At 53.6% G+C, this 16,470-nt stretch overlaps 1 protein-coding gene across 4 annotated transcripts in view; it reads right to left on the bottom strand.

The window, feature by feature from the left end:
- Nucleotides 1-115: 115 nt before the first annotated feature.
- PLCG1 (phospholipase C gamma 1) overlaps nt 116-16,470 on the bottom strand; it is a 52,371-nt gene continuing 36,016 nt past the window's right edge. For 2 of the 4 annotated variants that reach the window (XM_064167895.1, XM_064167896.1), the window contains exons 11-32: nt 15,476-15,561; nt 15,052-15,172; nt 14,448-14,616; nt 13,899-14,021; nt 12,907-13,008; nt 12,493-12,680; nt 11,567-11,767; nt 11,006-11,125; nt 10,544-10,724; nt 10,159-10,236; nt 9,086-9,189; nt 8,761-8,857; nt 8,597-8,669; nt 7,634-7,791; nt 7,004-7,100; nt 6,324-6,548; nt 5,351-5,499; nt 2,611-2,725; nt 2,274-2,435; nt 1,935-2,023; nt 1,116-1,297; nt 116-742 (exon numbers count right to left, since the gene is read on the bottom strand). In XM_064167895.1, the coding sequence (XP_064023965.1) occupies nt 700-742; nt 1,116-1,297; nt 1,935-2,023; nt 2,274-2,435; nt 2,611-2,725; nt 5,351-5,499; nt 6,324-6,548; nt 7,004-7,100; nt 7,634-7,791; nt 8,597-8,669; nt 8,761-8,857; nt 9,086-9,189; nt 10,159-10,236; nt 10,544-10,724; nt 11,006-11,125; nt 11,567-11,767; nt 12,493-12,680; nt 12,907-13,008; nt 13,899-14,021; nt 14,448-14,616; nt 15,052-15,172; nt 15,476-15,561 (2,863 nt within the window). In that variant the 3' untranslated portion in view covers nt 116-699. The remainder of the gene's footprint in view (nt 743-1,115; nt 1,298-1,934; nt 2,024-2,273; nt 2,436-2,610; nt 2,726-5,350; nt 5,500-6,323; nt 6,549-7,003; nt 7,101-7,633; nt 7,792-8,596; nt 8,670-8,760; nt 8,858-9,085; nt 9,190-10,158; nt 10,237-10,543; nt 10,725-11,005; nt 11,126-11,566; nt 11,768-12,492; nt 12,681-12,906; nt 13,009-13,898; nt 14,022-14,447; nt 14,617-15,051; nt 15,173-15,475; nt 15,562-16,470) is intronic. The other 2 variants (XM_064167897.1, XM_064167898.1) reach the window with 1 other exon arrangement.

The following is a 16,470-nucleotide window of genomic DNA, read 5'->3' as shown; positions in this document are numbered from 1 at the left end:
ACCCAGTAGCTGCAGACTTCTGGAGCCAGGAGGAAGGAATGAGCTGGGTTGCGTCCTCTCCATCTATAGTTGGGTCTGCAGGGGGACAAACCACCAGCCATTGAGCCACCACCCATGTAATACTGACACTTTTATTGTCGTTTAAAGCTAGGGTGGCCTTGTAAATGTAGAGTTTCACTACTGGACCCATAGGCAGTGGCTACACAGGTAGGTAGATGCAATGCCGCCAGGACAGAGATAGGTGCTGCTTGGTCACTTCAGTCCTTCCCACTTGCCTGGCACCCTGAGAGCGAGTACAGCTGTAGATGGCTGCCAAGGGGCTGCAGCAGCAGCACAGGAGTGGGACTGCCAGGAGTACAGGCACAGCAGTGACGGCAGAGGGCTGGTTGGAGGATTTTGGGTCTCTTCCTTGCAATTATATACAGTTTTGTCTCTCCCCTTGACGGCTGGCAGGCTGTACACGCCGATGCGCTTCATGAAGGGCTCGGTGGTGAAGGTTGGTGGGGGCTGGGGTTGATTAGGGAGGTTTTTTCCCAATTTTTTTTTTTTTTTTTAGTTCTCTGCTGGAACACACTTCAACAGAGAAACTGGAAAAGCTGCCTGAAAGTAGGCCATAGCAGTGCCGTTTCCATAGAAACCAGTTCACAGCGTGCCGTGAGATTCACAAGCACTGGAGGTGCTTTCGCCCGCCGGGATGGGCTACAGCCGGTTGTCCCCGTTGACCCGGGTCCTCCGCAGTACCCTGCAAGGGGACACGGAGAGGACAGCTCAGGATGGCCCTAGGGTACTGTTCTGGTGTCCAAAGCTGCCCCCTGGGAGCAAAGCAGGGGCTTAGCATATCCCCCACACCTGGGGAATGCATCACTAACTGTGGTGTGGCAGGTACTCATCCCCACCCCACTCCTGTGGACCCCAGATCAAAGACTGCCCCATGGCTTGGTACAAGTTTCATGCTGAAATTTAGGGTTTCCACACAGTAAACGAGGCTGCATCTCCCCTCTGGGTGAGTGGGAGGCTGTATTTAGCTGCCTTCATCAAGGAGACTAAATGCTGGCAGGGGGTAGATGGATGGAACAGGTCTCATGCAGGGAAGAGCTTAAGAAGCACTGGGCTACCTTCGCTCCCGGCTCTCAAAGTGATCCAGCTGCTCCTGTGACACACGGAAGTCCTCAAAGGGCTGCTGGTACCGAGACTCAAAGGACCCCTCTCTGCCTCTGCTCGTCAGCAGCTGGCTGGAAGCATCCCCTGCTCGATCCCGTAGGGCTGAAGCACTGAAGAGGTTTATTTCACCATTCTCCTGCTCAGATCAGGAAAGAAATATAGTAGTAAAAGGTTTGGGCTTGAGTGTAGGTCTTGCAAAATACCTGGCTGCCCAGTGAGCTGCCACACAGGGTGTCCAGGGGCCTTGAGTTTTGCAGTGTGTAGCTGCTCTGTCTTTAGCAGCCATTGCTGCCTCCCACCAGCATCATTTTCAATGAGAAAATAGCAAAAACATCTGTCTCTGAAGGATCCCTGCCCTCCACTCATGCCAGTGTGGTCAGCCCTGAGCTAGCCAGGCTCTCTGATATTGAGCTAGAACCTTGCTGGAGTACAGACAGGAACTGGGGCAGAGTAAATCTGCCTCATACAGCTTTGCTTGCAGGGATTTCCATGCAAGTTAAGCACAGCCCAGGAAGGACCCTGCCTGAACTGCCCCAGCTCACTGCAGGAGGCCTGTCCAATGCTTCCTACCCCACCAGCCCTCCATGCATCCCTGCAAAGCGGTGCCAAAAACTCAGCTGTCCTGCACACACTCGAGCCAAGCAAATGCTGAGCTTCACTGCATTGACTGCCGCAGGGAGAGCAGAGCAGGACAGTGGGCAGCAGCAGGCAGGACTACCTTTGCTCCTCAGCCCTGTGGCATGGTCACCTTCCCATGCATGGCCAAGCCTCACCTTGCTAGGGAAAATGTCTATCTTGACGAGCAGCGAAGCCAGCTCCAGGCTCTCACTGTAGTTGTTCTTCAAGGGTACAGCTCGGAAACCTACGGCAGAGATAGCCCTGGTGTCACTCATGGCATACAACTCTAACAGGTCTTCTCCAACTCCCCCAGCTTCTCCCAAGTGGCTTTTGGTCCTGAGGGATGTTAGAAAATGGCTTCTGTCTTTACCTGGCTGGGGACAGGAGGAACTGAGCCAGCCTGGGGACTGACAGTGTCCTCCCATGAACTCAACAATTAGCAAGCTGGCGAGGACCACCATGATACCCTCTCCCTGCTTCCCCAAGCACTTTACCTGTCTTCAAGCCTTTCACCAGGAAGGTGGCCTGGGCCAGGAAGTTCTCGTCGCTGAACATGTCCTCCTCATACACCACGAAGCGGAGGAAGGCAAACTCAGGATTGCTGACCTGAAAGTGGAACTGCTTCGGGGTCCAGAGAGGGTTCAGGCCATTGTCCGCTAGTAAGAAAAGCACCGTGGTCAGTGGGCAGCCCCTGCCAAGCCCACCATGGCTGGTGTGGAGATCACGGACAGCCCCCATCCTAGGGCTGGGCTTTGCTGCAGTGCCCATGGCCCAAACTACGGTCAGGAGTGGTGGTGCCTCCCTCTCCCTTCCCTTCACTGACCCACTCACCCACGATCTCTGTTTTCTGCTTGGCATTGTCATACTCGGCGCCAGATACCTCCACCTCCACGAAAGGACAAACAATTCCCCTTCCATTTTTGGGAAGGTGCCGGGCCCCCAAAACCTGGGCAGAGAGCAGGAGAGACTTGGTAAGAGATGAGAGCAAAGGGGAAAATAAGTGTATGCATACCAAGATGTTTTCTTTCCATCTAAATCACCCTGGCTCAGCTAATTGGAGAGAGAACAGACTCTGACAGCCAGCCTGGCCCAGCATGCCCCTTGGAGAGAAACAGCTCCCACCCCTGGAAGCTGCTGTGCTGTTCCTGCTCACCAGTTGGACTTAGAAGCCATCAAAAAAATGCAGCTGAACTGCCCCAGGTTTGTGTCTGCCACCTGCACAGCCAGGCCTGGGACCACAGCATCCTGGGCTGCCAAGCTCAATCACCTTTCCCTGCCTGGAGAGCTGGGTTGGACACTCTTATCCTTGTCAAAACTTCTTGGCCTTCCTGCCTTGGCTTGAGCATGAGGAGGAGCTGCTCTCCACTGCTGCTTTGCCTCCTGTTCCTAGCACAGTCTGTGCTCAGCACAAATGCAACCTGCTTCCTTGCAGAACGCCAGCCCAGCTCCCTCTTGCCAGTGGCCATATGTCACTCCAGCGTGCTGGCGGCACGCTGCTGTTGCAGGGGAAGGACACGCTGCCAACGCTGGATCATGTGCTTTGAGTCATGCTGGGCTCCAGACAGCTTTGCCATCCGTGAAAGCTGGCTTTGGTGGGGACATGGGGCAGTTTTGCCAGAGGACAAAAGGCTCAGCCCATCTCTTAAAGGAGACAGTGACAGGCTGTGGCACAGTGATTCGTGATGGCTGCTGGTTGCAGCTGCGTGCCAAGATACAGCAACACTTTGGGAAACAAACAGGGATTTTAAGGGAGAAGATGGATATGGGGTTGATGGTACAGATGGGACATGATGGGGTCCTTCCCTGAGCGGGGCAGAGACTCTTTGAGGTGGGATCAGTCCAAAAGTGAGGTGGCCTCAGAGGAGCTGCAGTTTGTGCATGTTGTCAGAAACCTGCAAGCAGGAGCAAAGCTGCCTTCTTCCCAAGGTCTGCTTGAGACAAGGCAACGTGCAGAGGACACTGCTGCCCCACAGGTGAATGGCTGGGCTCTGAAATGTCTAGGAATGCCTGTTACGGCCAGAGAGAGCCTCTAGCCCAAACCTGACAGCAATCTGGTTTGGCACAACTGAGACCTTCCCCGTTCCTCCAGGAGCCTTGTCTGGTGACCTGTCCCACAGTCCTGCCTTTGCTACGTGACTCCATGAGCTGACACAGGAATGGTCCAGCCCCAGTCCCATCATCCAGGAAGTAAAATCTTCAGTGAGTATCTGCAGCCTGTCCTATGGTACCCCCCACCAGGAGCCTCTTGTCCTCTTATCATCCTAGAATCATGAATCAGTTTAAAGCTCATCTAGTCCAACTCCTCTGCAGTCAGCAGGGACACCTGCAACTAGAGCAGGTTGCTCAGAGCCCCACACAACCTGGTCTTGAGCAGTTCCAGCAATGGAACATCTACCACCTCTCTGGGCAACCTGGGCAAGTGTTTCACCACACTCAGCATAAAGAAGCTTCTTCTCTCTAGCCTCAATAACCCTCCTCTAATTTTAAACTGTCACCTCTTGTCCTGTCACAACAGAATCACAGAATGTCAGGGGCTAGAAGGAACCTTGAAAACTCATATATATCTCCAGAGAGGGAGACTCCACAGCCCCCTTGGGCAGCCTGTTCCAGTGCTCTGTCACCCTCACAGGGAAAAAAATCTTCTTCATGTTTACATGAAAAATCCTATGCCTTAGTTTCCACCCATTGTCCTGTCTTTGGGCATCACCCAGCAGAGCCTGGCTCCATCCTCCTGGCACTCACCTGCACATACTTATACACATTTGTGAGGTCACCTCTCAGTCTCCTCTTCTGCAGGCTAAAGAGCTCCAGCTCCCTCAGTCTCTCCTCATAAGAGAGATGATCCATTTCCTTACTTATCTTTGTGGCTCTGTGCTGGACTCTCAAGCAGTTCTGTGTCTCCCTCTTAAACTGGGGGGCCCTGCTGCTGTGAAGTTTGTCCCTATCTTCCCTATTGACCACTCTAAGTACTGAAAGATCACAAGATCTCCCTGAAGCCTTCTTTTCTCCAGGATGAACAACCCCAACTCTCTCAGACAGCTTCCTGCCCTTGCATCATTACCGTGGCCCTCTATCACCAGCAGTGCAACACAGAAAAGGGCTAAATAGTCCACTCTGACTCTGAGCACCTTCCCAAGAGGGAAGGGGACACAGCGAGGCCAGTAATGTGGAGTCCAGAGCCACTCAGTGACAAGGAGGGCACAAGGCACAGCTCTTGTGTTTGAAACCACCCTGCATTCAGGCTGTCCTGGCCAAGCTCCAGGGAGAGGGATGTCACCTCTGCAGCTCGTGGATGCCACCTGCCGGCACTGGGCTCTGGGCGGCAGGGTCCCGGGAGGAGCATTCAGGGCTCCTGCTCTTCCTCTCCAGGTCCCCAGGACCGTCAATGGGCTTCCCTCAGCAGCACGCATGGGACTCCCCCTTCAGCGAGGGCTCTCCGAGCTCTTAAGCACAGGCTGAGGGGTTTGGTGAGGAGCAGCTGCAGAGGTCAGGAACCCAGAAAAAACATTTCTGTCACTCAAGCTCGGTATAACCTCCTGGATCTGCTGCCAGGCTGGGATGAAGCACTGACCTCAATGGAGATGGAGAGTGGCTCAAGCCCCCGCAGCGTGCTCTTGTCGAAGGGGTCGAAGATGTCGTCCCTCATGTTGGCTGGCTGCAAGACGTACCCGCACTGCCCGCTGGACATGAACAAGGCTTGGTTCATCTGCATGGGCTTGTCTGGAGAGCACAGGCAGGAGATGGAAGGAGGAGACCTTGTGCCCTTTCCACCAGCCAGAGCACTGGGGGTTATTGGTGCCCTATGTGAAGACCTTCACGAGGGGACCTGGCCCATCCCTTGACAATGCCACACTGCAATGCCCCAACCTCACTGCAGCCTGTACACATGCTTGGGCCATGGCAGGACTTTCTCATGCATGATCTGCCCAATGACCCAAGGCTCCAGTGGTAACTCCCTTCTCACTCTCCCTCTCTTTTCAGCTTTCCTTGTGCTGGCTCCAACGTTTGCCAAGCCCCGTGAGATGCTTGAATTCCCAACTGGAATGAAAACCCCACCAAGAAAAAAGAGGAAAGTAGGTTTCTGGTGGGTTGGTGAGCTGAGCAGGCTCACAGCAGGGCTTGGCAAGGGCCAGGGAAAGGGGAAGGGTAAGGCTGGGCTGCATGGCAGAAGCAGGAGGGGAAGCTGCAGAGCAAAGCAGCGAGCTTGACTCAAAACCCTACAATCAGACAGTGTCCCAGAGTTGGGGCTGCACTGTCGCCTTTGATACGTTCCTTGCCCACTCTGTCCCCTGCTTCCTTTTTGTTACATCTTACTCTTGTGGCACAGCATCCTGGCTCAGCCCAGGTCAATTCAGTCCTCCAGAACACATCTCCACTGTGTCAAGAATATGCTTGGACATCAGGTTCTGCTCCCTGCAGAGCCCTTTCTAGACCCAGAGCCCCTCCTAGACACCCTCTTCACTAGCATCAGACTAGCAGGGATGTCTGGGAGGAAGTGCAGGTACCCCAGAAGCCTGCCCACCTTCCTTGCTTGCTGCCCTCACCTGGGGTCTGGAAGTTGAGTGCTACCAGCTGGCTGCCACAGATCCACATGGGCAGGGGGTCGTAGTTGGAGGAGTCCAGGCGCTGGCCCTTGGGGTAGATGCGGGAGAGCTGCAGGCGGTTGTACTGCAGGAACTTCTTGCCTTTGATCTTGTTGACATACTTTTCTGCCTTGGTCTCGGGGAAGGAGGACATGTCACGGTAGCAGGCCCTCTCTGTGCCAATCTCTGGGAGGAGACAGCAGACTGTAAGCCTGGAGCACTTCGCTTTCCAGACGCTTCAACCATCCCCGGCCCCTTCCCAACACTATCCTCTCCCACTGTGGCTCAGCCACCATCAGGTTGTGCAGGCCCTGTTCTGCCCCAGCAGACATTTGCTAGGTGCCCAGCATGGATGTCTGAAAGCATTAAAACTGCTGTTGGTGATTGGACATGATGGCTCATAACAGCACTCCCTCAGCAATTGCTCTGAATGGTGACAGGTCCCAGAAACAGAGGGATGGGGAAGGGAACTTCTACCCTCTGTAAGACATTTCTGCAGCTCCAACGTTATCTTCTTCCAACTTGCTTCAGTCACCTGCCCTCTGCTGAGCTCTAGCCAAAGCAGCACCTTAGGGCACACCATGGGGTCTGCAATGCCATGGTTACTGCCTGCAGTGGCCACTGGACCAGCAGATACTCACTTTCCTCATCAAAGGGCACAGGTCGGCAATAGACCACCAGCTCCGAAAGCTCCAAGGCAATCTTCTTCCTCCTCTCCATCATCTTCCCTTCAGAGAGCTGCCAAGAGAGGGAGAGATGTGGCAGGGTCAGGTAGAAAACAGCAGCACTGGATAACCAGCTCACCAGCTGCAGTCAACAGCAGTGCTGGTGTGGTGTGGCTGCTCCTGCCCACGCTACAACAACCATGAGCAGATCTGCACAGAGACACATTATAAAAGCACCCACAGGAGAGGACTCTTGGTGAGTCCTATCTCCCACCTGGAGCAGGACTGGCACCAGGTGCAGGGCAGCCATGGCCTTGTAACTGAGCCTTGTCACCCTGCATGGATGGAGATCACCCACCTCCCAAGGCTACAACACCCTCCTGATGGATCAGTCCTCCCACATGTCAAGCCTGAACCTCTCAAACCCCATGTGTGGGCACTACCCTTTGCTGCAGCGTCAAAGATGACTCTGGCTTTATCAGCCCTGCCACTGCTCTGCCAGTTGTCACAGGCTCTGCCTCACCGCCTCCCTCCGCCTCCACCAGCTCCTTGGCAATCCAGCGTTGGGAAGGAGACGCCTCCCCGCCAGCAGCTCTGCAGGCTCACCCGTGCATCCGCGGTCTGGGCTGCCTCCCGGATCTTCTTCACCCAGTCCACCAGGTCCTCGTGCGTGTCGGCGGCCACGTCCAGGGAGAGGCGCGACACCGAGGCCATGCTGATGGAGAAGACGAAGAGGCGGTTGTTCTTCCCCTCGGGGCGGATGGCTGCGCGGAGAGACGGGGCAGAGGGCAAGGTCACAAGCAGAGGCTGAGACAATCTTTCACACCACAGAGGGGACAGGCATTGAGGAACCTGTATGGTTGCCCTGGAACTACTCAGCTAAGAGGAGAAGCTTCCATTTCTGGTCACCAGAGGCAACAGATGGAGCTCAGGAAGTGGTAGGTGAGGATGCAGAGCACATTCTGAAGGGGTTGAGAAGCTTCTTGGGGCCTCTGTAATGCCCTCTTCCTCCCATTCCTGCATCATCTTCACTCTGTGCCCTGAAGTGTCCAGGTGGGAACAACCATCTGGAGCACAATGACCTCTGGGCTTTGGGGAGCTATGGAACAGCAGGTACCTGTAGATAGGACCTGCCTCAGCCAGCACCCAGGAGTTTCAGAGCCTGTGGCAGCCTGGCCAGGAGGATGAACCACATGTATGCAAGAGAGGACAACTCCTTACAGCAAGAAAGTAGCCTACAAACTTGGTCTGAGCTCCCTTATTTGTTAGGCTGCTGTGCCCTGACAGCAGTTTAAGGTTGTGCTGGAGCAGCTCCTTGCTACAACCCTAGGTGCTCCTTGGCTGTGCTTAGCCTGCAAAGACACACCTGAACCCCGAACCATGAGGCACCCTGTTCCAGGAGCAGCAGCAGAGCATGTCACTGCATGGCAAGCACACACCATAAGCTGGTGTCCACTTGCAGAAGACACTGAGGTGTCTAGAGACAGATGAAGACCCAAGCCCTGTAGCTCAGTAGACACACAAACAGCCACTACACCCCCCAGTTCTCCACCCCTCCATGGCACTCACCGATCTGGCAGGAGGGCACATCCAGGACACCTCCAAGCAGGTCCCCCAGGGGACTGTTCTCATCCAGCTGCTGCTGAGAATGAAGCAGAGGCAGGATGGTGCTGGGCTGTGCACACTCACTTCTCCCCACCACCCCTCCCTGCCCTGCTCAGGCACACACTCACCTCCCGCTCTGGCTCCAGGCTACTGGGACCAATAATTTCCTCTACATAGTTGGAAGGGAACCACAACTGCTTCTTGCCACCATAATCTCCTCTCCACCTAGAAGAGAGGTAGTGGACAGCATCAGCACCCACCACAGGAACCCAGAGCATCCTGACTGGACTGCTCCACAGTCTGCTTTTAGGGTTCATGAGGCTTTGGGGATGTGTAGCTAGCGGAGAATCCTCTACCAGACCCGGCCCTAGAGGGCACCCACCTTTGTATGGATGGTAACACCAAGGACTGAGGGTGTCCTCAAGAGAAAAAGGAAGCTCAAGACCAACTCACCAGCCTCCCTCCTGTTTCTCCACATTCTGGATGATGGCATTTTTGGTGAAGGTGAGCTCATCCTCCCGCTGTGCCTTGTAGTCAAACAGGGCTTTGACTGCACACTGAAATGAGGAGGGGTCCCATGAGGCCAGGCAGTGGACAACAAATGCACAGCATCAAAGAATCATAGAATAGTTTGGGTTTGAAGGGACCTTTAAGTACCCTCTAGTCCTGCTGTCAGCGGGGACAGCTGCAACTAGAGCAGGTTGCTCAGAGACTCAAACAACTTGACCTTAGATATCTCTAGGGATGGGGCATCTACCACCTCTCTGGGCAACCTGGGTCAAGGTTTCAGCACCCTCAGCATAAAATACTTGCTTCCTTTTATCCAGTCTGAATCTCTCTCTTTTAATTCAAAAGCATCACTCCTCCTGTCACAACAGCTCCTGATAAAAGGTCTGTCCCCATCTTTCTTATCAGGCCCTTTAAGTACTGAAAGGCCACAAGAAGGTCTCCTTCAAGCCTTCTCCAGGCTGACCAACCCCAGCAGAGGGGTTCCAACCCTCTGATTTTTGTATCCTACTCTGGACCTGCTCCAACAAGTCCATGTCTTTCCTGTGCTGAGCACTCCAGAGCTGTCCACAGCACTGCAGCAGGGGTCTCACCAGAGTGGAGGCAGGGAACCCTCTCCCTTGATGAGAGGTCACCTCCCGCTGCAGACATGTTTGCTGCGGCTGTCAGGCAATGTTGTGTGCAGGCAGCCTCCAGTCCTGCTGCCAGAGACTGCCAGACCCTAGTGACCCTTGCAGAACAAGTCAAGGCCTCCATTTCTGCTGAAACAGAGGTGGCAAGTCAGATGTGGTTCTGCATAGGCACTTTCCTTTGGGCTGGAGCCACTGATGGGTTTAGCTTGGAGAGCTCAGAAGCAAGGGGGAGCCCAGCCTGGGAACCTTCAGGCTCAGCCTAGAGCATGTTCTCCAGCATGGCCTAGAATCAGGTGTGTAAAATAACACAGCTCTTGGAAGATAAAGAGATGCTTGCTACACCCTCAGGCTCTGCAGGGTGTTTCATGCCAAGCAGTGACACTGTACCTTGAAGGTAGGCATAGGGTTGGCTTCCACGTAGAACCCAGGGTGGCGTCCCTCATAAAGGGCTCCGTAGTCTGGCTCCTGTCAAAGCAAAGGGCCAGTGGTGACGACTGTTGTTATGCAGAACATGTTCCCTGCCTTGGGGGAGGTAGGGAGAACACCCAGGGAAGAACAAGAGATCAAAGATGATGCTGCACACAGAAAACAGATGCCTAAGCTCACACTCCCATCCAAACTAGTAGCTGTTGGCTGCAGGGCATGGAGCCCCAAGAGATGTGGGCTGTGAAGCACAGAGCTGGCTCCTACAACATCACTTCAAGGCACCAGTTCAAAACACACCTGGCCATCATTCTTTAGCTGATCTCTTCCAACAGCCACCCCCACTCACCGCTGTCCCTATCTTCTCCAGTGTCTCCTCGTTGATTGGGTACCTCAGCTTCATCTTACGGTACAGTGGGTGCTTCTCATAGTAGCTGATCAGGTCCACCAGGCTCTCAAACTCAGAGTTGCCAAGCAGCACAGTCTGGCCCTCCTGCTGCACTCGGCAGTGCTTGATCTTCCCTTCAGCCCTGACGGGTGGAAAGACAGAGAGAAGCCTCTTAGCACCTGGCAAGAGGTCTCTGCTGAAATAAAGACACCCAAGCAAAAGGGTGCTGGCTGCTGAGCACAGCCATCTCCCACAGAAGAGGGGAGGCAGGGTCCTACAGGCTCTCAAAAGGCTCTGAGACTTATCCAGGGCCATCCAGTTGTGAGAAGAGCTCTGGGAGGGCTCACATCATGCTCATGGCCTCTCTGCTGCTTGTTCGACCGCTGCAGCTCCCAGCCCATCACCCTCCTCCCAGGGACGCACCGGAAGGAGATGGCATAGGAGCTGGGCTCACTCCTCTTGCGCACCAGGAAGGCTCCGTCGCGTGGCACCCGCATCAGCATGTGCTCGGCTTGGGCCCGCGTCAGGTTGGCGTGGTACCACCTAGCAGGAAAGGCACATCACTGAGCACAGCTCCACACATCCAGCTCATCCCACAACTCTGCCATGCCACTTGGCTTCCCCTCCAACCCACAAAACGCTGACTGAAGCCTCGCAAGGAGGACAGGAAACAGAGAGCATCATATATGGAACACTGCAACTTGTGGGACAGGCAGGAACAGAGCCATCTGAAGACAAGCCACATGAGAGAAGGCATCTTAGCCAAGCCCTGTACCTCCTCCTTGGCACTGAGCTTCCAAGACAACCAGCTTCAGAAAATATGAAGCTGGCCAGCATGGCTGCTGTGACACAGAGAGTTCCATGGGGAACAGGCAGGGACAAGGGAGCCACAGAAAGGAAGAACTGAGCAAGACCTGGGAGGTTTTCCCATGTGGGCCCAGCTGCCCAATGGACACAACCCACCCTCCTCAATCACACACTCACTCTTTGCTCTCATGGGCATTGGTCTGTGGCACTGGCTCCGTCAGCCTCATCTCAAATTCATTGCACCTCAGTGGCACCTCCTGGTAGTGAGTGATGAGGTCGTAGAGGCTGTCAAACACCAGGTTGTCTGTCAGGAAGAACTTGGGGCTGCCGGCATCCTGCCGGGAGTGGATCCGGCAGTGCTGCACCTTCCCATTGCGCCTGCAGGAGAGGGAGAGGGTAAACAGAGTTGCCTGTGGAGATTGTGCCCCAGGCACTTCTTTAACCTGGGCAAAGCCTTCTTGCGCCACAGCAGACTCAGCACGCAAGGGTTCTAAGGCACTCGACCCTTCTGCACTGGGACAGTGCATTGACATCAGATCACAGAGTAGTTTGGGTAGGAAGTGAGCTTTAAGATCATTGAGTCCAACCTAGCACTGTCAGGTCATCACTAAACCTTGTCCCCCAGTACCACATCTACATGGGTTTTCAATTGCTCCAGGGATGGTGACTCCATCACTGCCCTGGGCAACCTGTTCCAGGGCTTGACAGTCCTTTCAAAGAAGTTTTTCCTAATATCCAACCTAAACTTCCCCTGCCACAACTTGAGGCCATTTCTTCTTGTCCTATTGCTTGTTATTTAGGAGAAGAGACCAAACTTCTCTGTCTTTAACCTCCTTTCAGAGACTTGTAGGGAGCCAGAAGGTCTCCCATCAGCCTCCTTTTCTCCAGGCTGAACAACCTCAATTCCTTCAGATACTCCATACAAAACTTGTGCTCTAGACACTTCACCAGCTTCTTTGGACATGATCCAGCACCAGATGCTGGGGCAGAGGAAAAGGGGAGAAACATTCTCACTGACTGCTTGACACCATTCAAGATGGTGTCAAGATGAAGGCTACCCCAGAAGCAACACAGAGCAGCAGGCTGACCCCTGTGGCTCTCACCAGAAGGAGAGGGTATAGTCTCCCACGAAGGTCTCGCTCTCCCTGACGAGGAAGGAGCCGTCAGGAGCCCCTGTCTCGATGCAATACTCCGTCAGCAGCCGCTCCGCGATGTGCCGCCCGTCGCGCCCTGCTCCCAGCTTGCCATGAAACCACTTCTCTGTGGAGTGAAGCTCAGTGCTGTTGCTCACCTGGCAGAGAGAAATCCAGCACCTTGGGTTACTGAGGGCAGGCTTGTAGTGTCTGCTCTGCTCAGAGGTCTTCCAACCAGCCCCAGGGAGTTTTTGAAGGAGCTCCCACCCTTCCCACCATAGGATGTCCCCTTCAAGTCAGATGGCAGTGGAGATGCACAGTGTCTTGGCCAGTCAAGTTCTCTGACTACAGGAACAACTCACTGCCATGCAAGGCAGCCCTCACCTCCTTTTGCTCTTCCTCGTCCTCATTTCCTTGGTCACTGGTTGTCTCCCCAGAATAATAGATCTTACTGCTGGTCAGGACAAAGTAATGTGGGTTCCACTCCTGCAAGGAAACAAACTCAGCTAGAAGATCTCCTGAGGAAGCACAAAACTGGCTCACCACCAGTATGTAGGATCTTCTCCTCCCGATCAGCACAAGCAGCGAGACAGTTGGGTTTGTGAAGGATAGTCACCAGCAACACTGATTTCAGTGGAGTGTCACAGAAGCTTCCCAGGCAGCCCTCAGATCCTAAGCATGGCTTTATCAGCCGTGAAAAACTAGCATGAGATAGGTCTTACACAGAAAGAGACTGTAGGTCACGCTGCAAACACCTCAAGGCATACAAGGAGATGACCAAACGAAGAGCAATTCAACACAAAGAGAAAACACTCTGCATGGATTCAGCATGGGAGCTCTCAGAGCTGAGGGCAGTTGTGCAGCTTTATGGCTGCACTTTCCTGTTTTCCTGAAGTCTGTTTGGTTCACACGTGACTCTGCCTGGCAGCTAAGCAGCTGAAGACGTGGCTGTGCAGAAGGAAATGCAGACAGGACAATGACTGCTCGGTGCTTCACAAGACAGTATGCCTGGTTTAGTTCGGCTGTGTGCAGCCACTCGGTGGGAGGCAGGTCTGGAAATGCAGACCACCACCAGAACTTCCTGCAGCAAGAGACAGCAGGCTACAGGGATTACACAAGAGCGGCTCCAATACCTCGGCCCACAGCTCCCTCTAGCTTAGCCTTCTGCATCTAACAAGAGGAATTGCCTAATGAATAGCATCCCAGAGAGCCAGCATAACTCCCACTCCAGCCTTTAGAGACTCCTGGGAAACAGGACAGAGCAACAATCCCGTGCACCATTTGCACCACAGCCCCTTCCTTCCAGCAGCACACATGCATTATGGAGTTCCCATGTCACTGATGAAGCCCACAGGGTGATGGTGACAGTGACATACGTGATTGATAGGGTCTTCCAAGTAAAGGATCCCATTCTTGATGGAGTTGCTGATGTCATTCTCTGAGTACATAACAGACGTAGGTAGCTCCTCATAAGCACTGCCCTCTGCCAGCTTCTTGTGCTGTGGGATGAGAGTGGTTCAAGCACCCTGAGTGGAGCAGGTGCCCAAAAACCAGCACAGATTTCTTGGTGAACGACCCCAGAACTCCAGGTATGTTACACTGAATTCCTCTGGACTAAATGGACTAAGGTAAGATCCATGCCACAAAGATCATCAAAGGGCACTGAGGTTCCACCCTTTCTTCCCAAAGGTGATTCCTGCAGCGTAAATACAAATGCCCCCCAAGCTCCAAAGAAAGGCAGCAACCACCTGCTCTGAAGCAAGAGAGCTCCTCATCTCCATTTGCTTTTAGCATTAGGTCTCCACTTCCACCCCAGCCACTGTCAAGCCCTTCCAGGAGTAAGCAACTGCCCTTGGTCCCAAACCCTCACCCCTTCCTGTCCCCATTGTCTCCACTTAAGGACTTTGCTGGGGAAAGGAGTTCACCTTGATTAGAATCTTCCTCTTGAGCTGGTTTGGAGAGGGAAGGCCATCAGCAGAAATATCTACTGGTTTGGTCAAGAGCATGTCCCCAAAGACCTTCTTGAAATTCTGAGCCATGTTCCTCTGCTGAGCAATGCTGCAGTGGTCCTCAATGGACAGAATGACAGGGAAACTGGGAGAAGGGAAAGAGCTGTCAGAACAGGAATGGTCTCTGGATAGAACCAACAGCTTTTGAACTTCATTTCAAAACAAAGCCTCTCAAAGTGCAATTTGCACCAACAGTGACCTGTGCTGTCTTCAGCATTCAATGTAACCACCCTAGAGCAAGGTGTCCCCACCGCTGCTGGCAATGCATAGAGTGGAGAAGGATTGCCCAGCCATTGAGGTTTACCCAAAGCCTTCCCTCCCACGACTCCTTTTCTGGGAGAAATCTGCCTTTGGCTGAGAAGCACAACAATATGCTTTCTTTTCACCAAATCCCAGGTGCATGGTCTTGTGGTGGATCTCTGGGTAAAGGTGGCTTCACCTTGCTACAGCCTCAGCTCTAGCCACATTTAGCCCCCCTGGCAGCTCTACTAGCTGAAGTCTTGGTCCCTGCTGTACTCACTCGGAGGTGACAAAGGCATGCTCCTTGATAGTGACCAAGACATCAGAGAACTTGATCTTGGTGGTTAAGGTGTGTCCATGGTAGATGACCGGCATACCATCAGGACCATCCCAGCAATCCACTGAAAGAGACCCATGGGGTAAACTTAGCCCAGAGGCTGGACTATAAGCAGGACATGGACACAAGAAGGGCAGCACTAAGCACTGCTGGCAACCATGCTGGATGGTGATAAAGGAGCAAGATGGAAGATCATTCTGGGGCACCAAAAGCTCAGGCACGTACCACCCAGTTCCACAAAGCAAACATCAGCCCTTGCAGCACATCCTGCCACATTAACCTTCACCACTGCCTTCTGTGCAAAGCCCCCCCTGACTACCAGAAGCTGTGATGGTGACAGACAGAGGTGCCAGCTCTGGGTACTCACGTTCGATGCAGCGGCATCCCATGCGCAAGCAGCGGGCGTACGCCTCCAGCGAGGACTCGCTCGAGAACTGATCCCCTGTCAGGTACCTTCCAGAGGAGAGGAGATATCAGCAAAGCAGTGTGTTCACCACAGGCATAGATGTCTGCTGGGACATCATGGACCTGGACCTGGCCTCTACAATGTAAGGAGTAGTGAGAGAGACTTTCCCCCAGATCTGCCATCTGCCTCAGGTGAGGAGCTCCACTGCTCCTGCTGCAAGGGGCTGCAAGCACTTCTCTGAGGTCCAGCCTTGCTGCTGGCTCTTGAGATAAGCCTTAAAGAGTGATAACAGCATTGGTGCCATAAAGAGACCCCTGCACCAGGCAGAAGTAGCTCAAGAGCAGGATTAGACCAGCTCAAGCAGGCACTTGCTGCCTGCCTTCCAGCCTGCTCAGCTGGCTTAGCCTCTTGGACCTTAATTTTGGTCTGAGTGCTGCCACTGCTTTCCATGAATAGGGAAGAGATAGAGCTTGTCTGCAAACAAACAGCTCCTTCTAGCAGCAAAGAAGGCAAAAGGCCAATTTTGCCCTGCTAGGTTTTTATTACATCTGTCCTGTGTGGAAGGTGACATTGCTAATGGCAAGAAGTCACTGGTGACAAGCTGGGACCTGAAAGCAGTCTGTGCAGATGCAGTTGCTGACATGGTCTGAGCAAAACATTAATGGTAAAACAATGGATAGAGGACTGGGCCACCAAGAGGGAGGTCTCCAATGTACTGACCCTGGTTTGGAAAAGTCTACTTGACTCAACTACCCATGAGTATTCCAGGACAGGTTGTTTTGGACTTTGATCAACCTGCTCTAGTTGAATATGCCCCTACTCACTTCACTGCAGGGGAATTGGACTATATAACCTTTAGAGGTCTCTTCCCACCCAAACCAATCTATGATTGGGAAAGTTCAGGAGAAACCCACCCTGGCACAGGGGAAGAGTAGTCTAGGAGCAAATGGAAGGAA

The sequence above is a fragment of the Pogoniulus pusillus genome, chromosome 29 (assembly GCF_015220805.1).
Source record: "Pogoniulus pusillus isolate bPogPus1 chromosome 29, bPogPus1.pri, whole genome shotgun sequence".
NCBI lineage: Eukaryota > Metazoa > Chordata > Aves > Piciformes > Lybiidae > Pogoniulus > Pogoniulus pusillus.
This window is presented reverse-complemented; position numbering and strand designations above follow the sequence as displayed.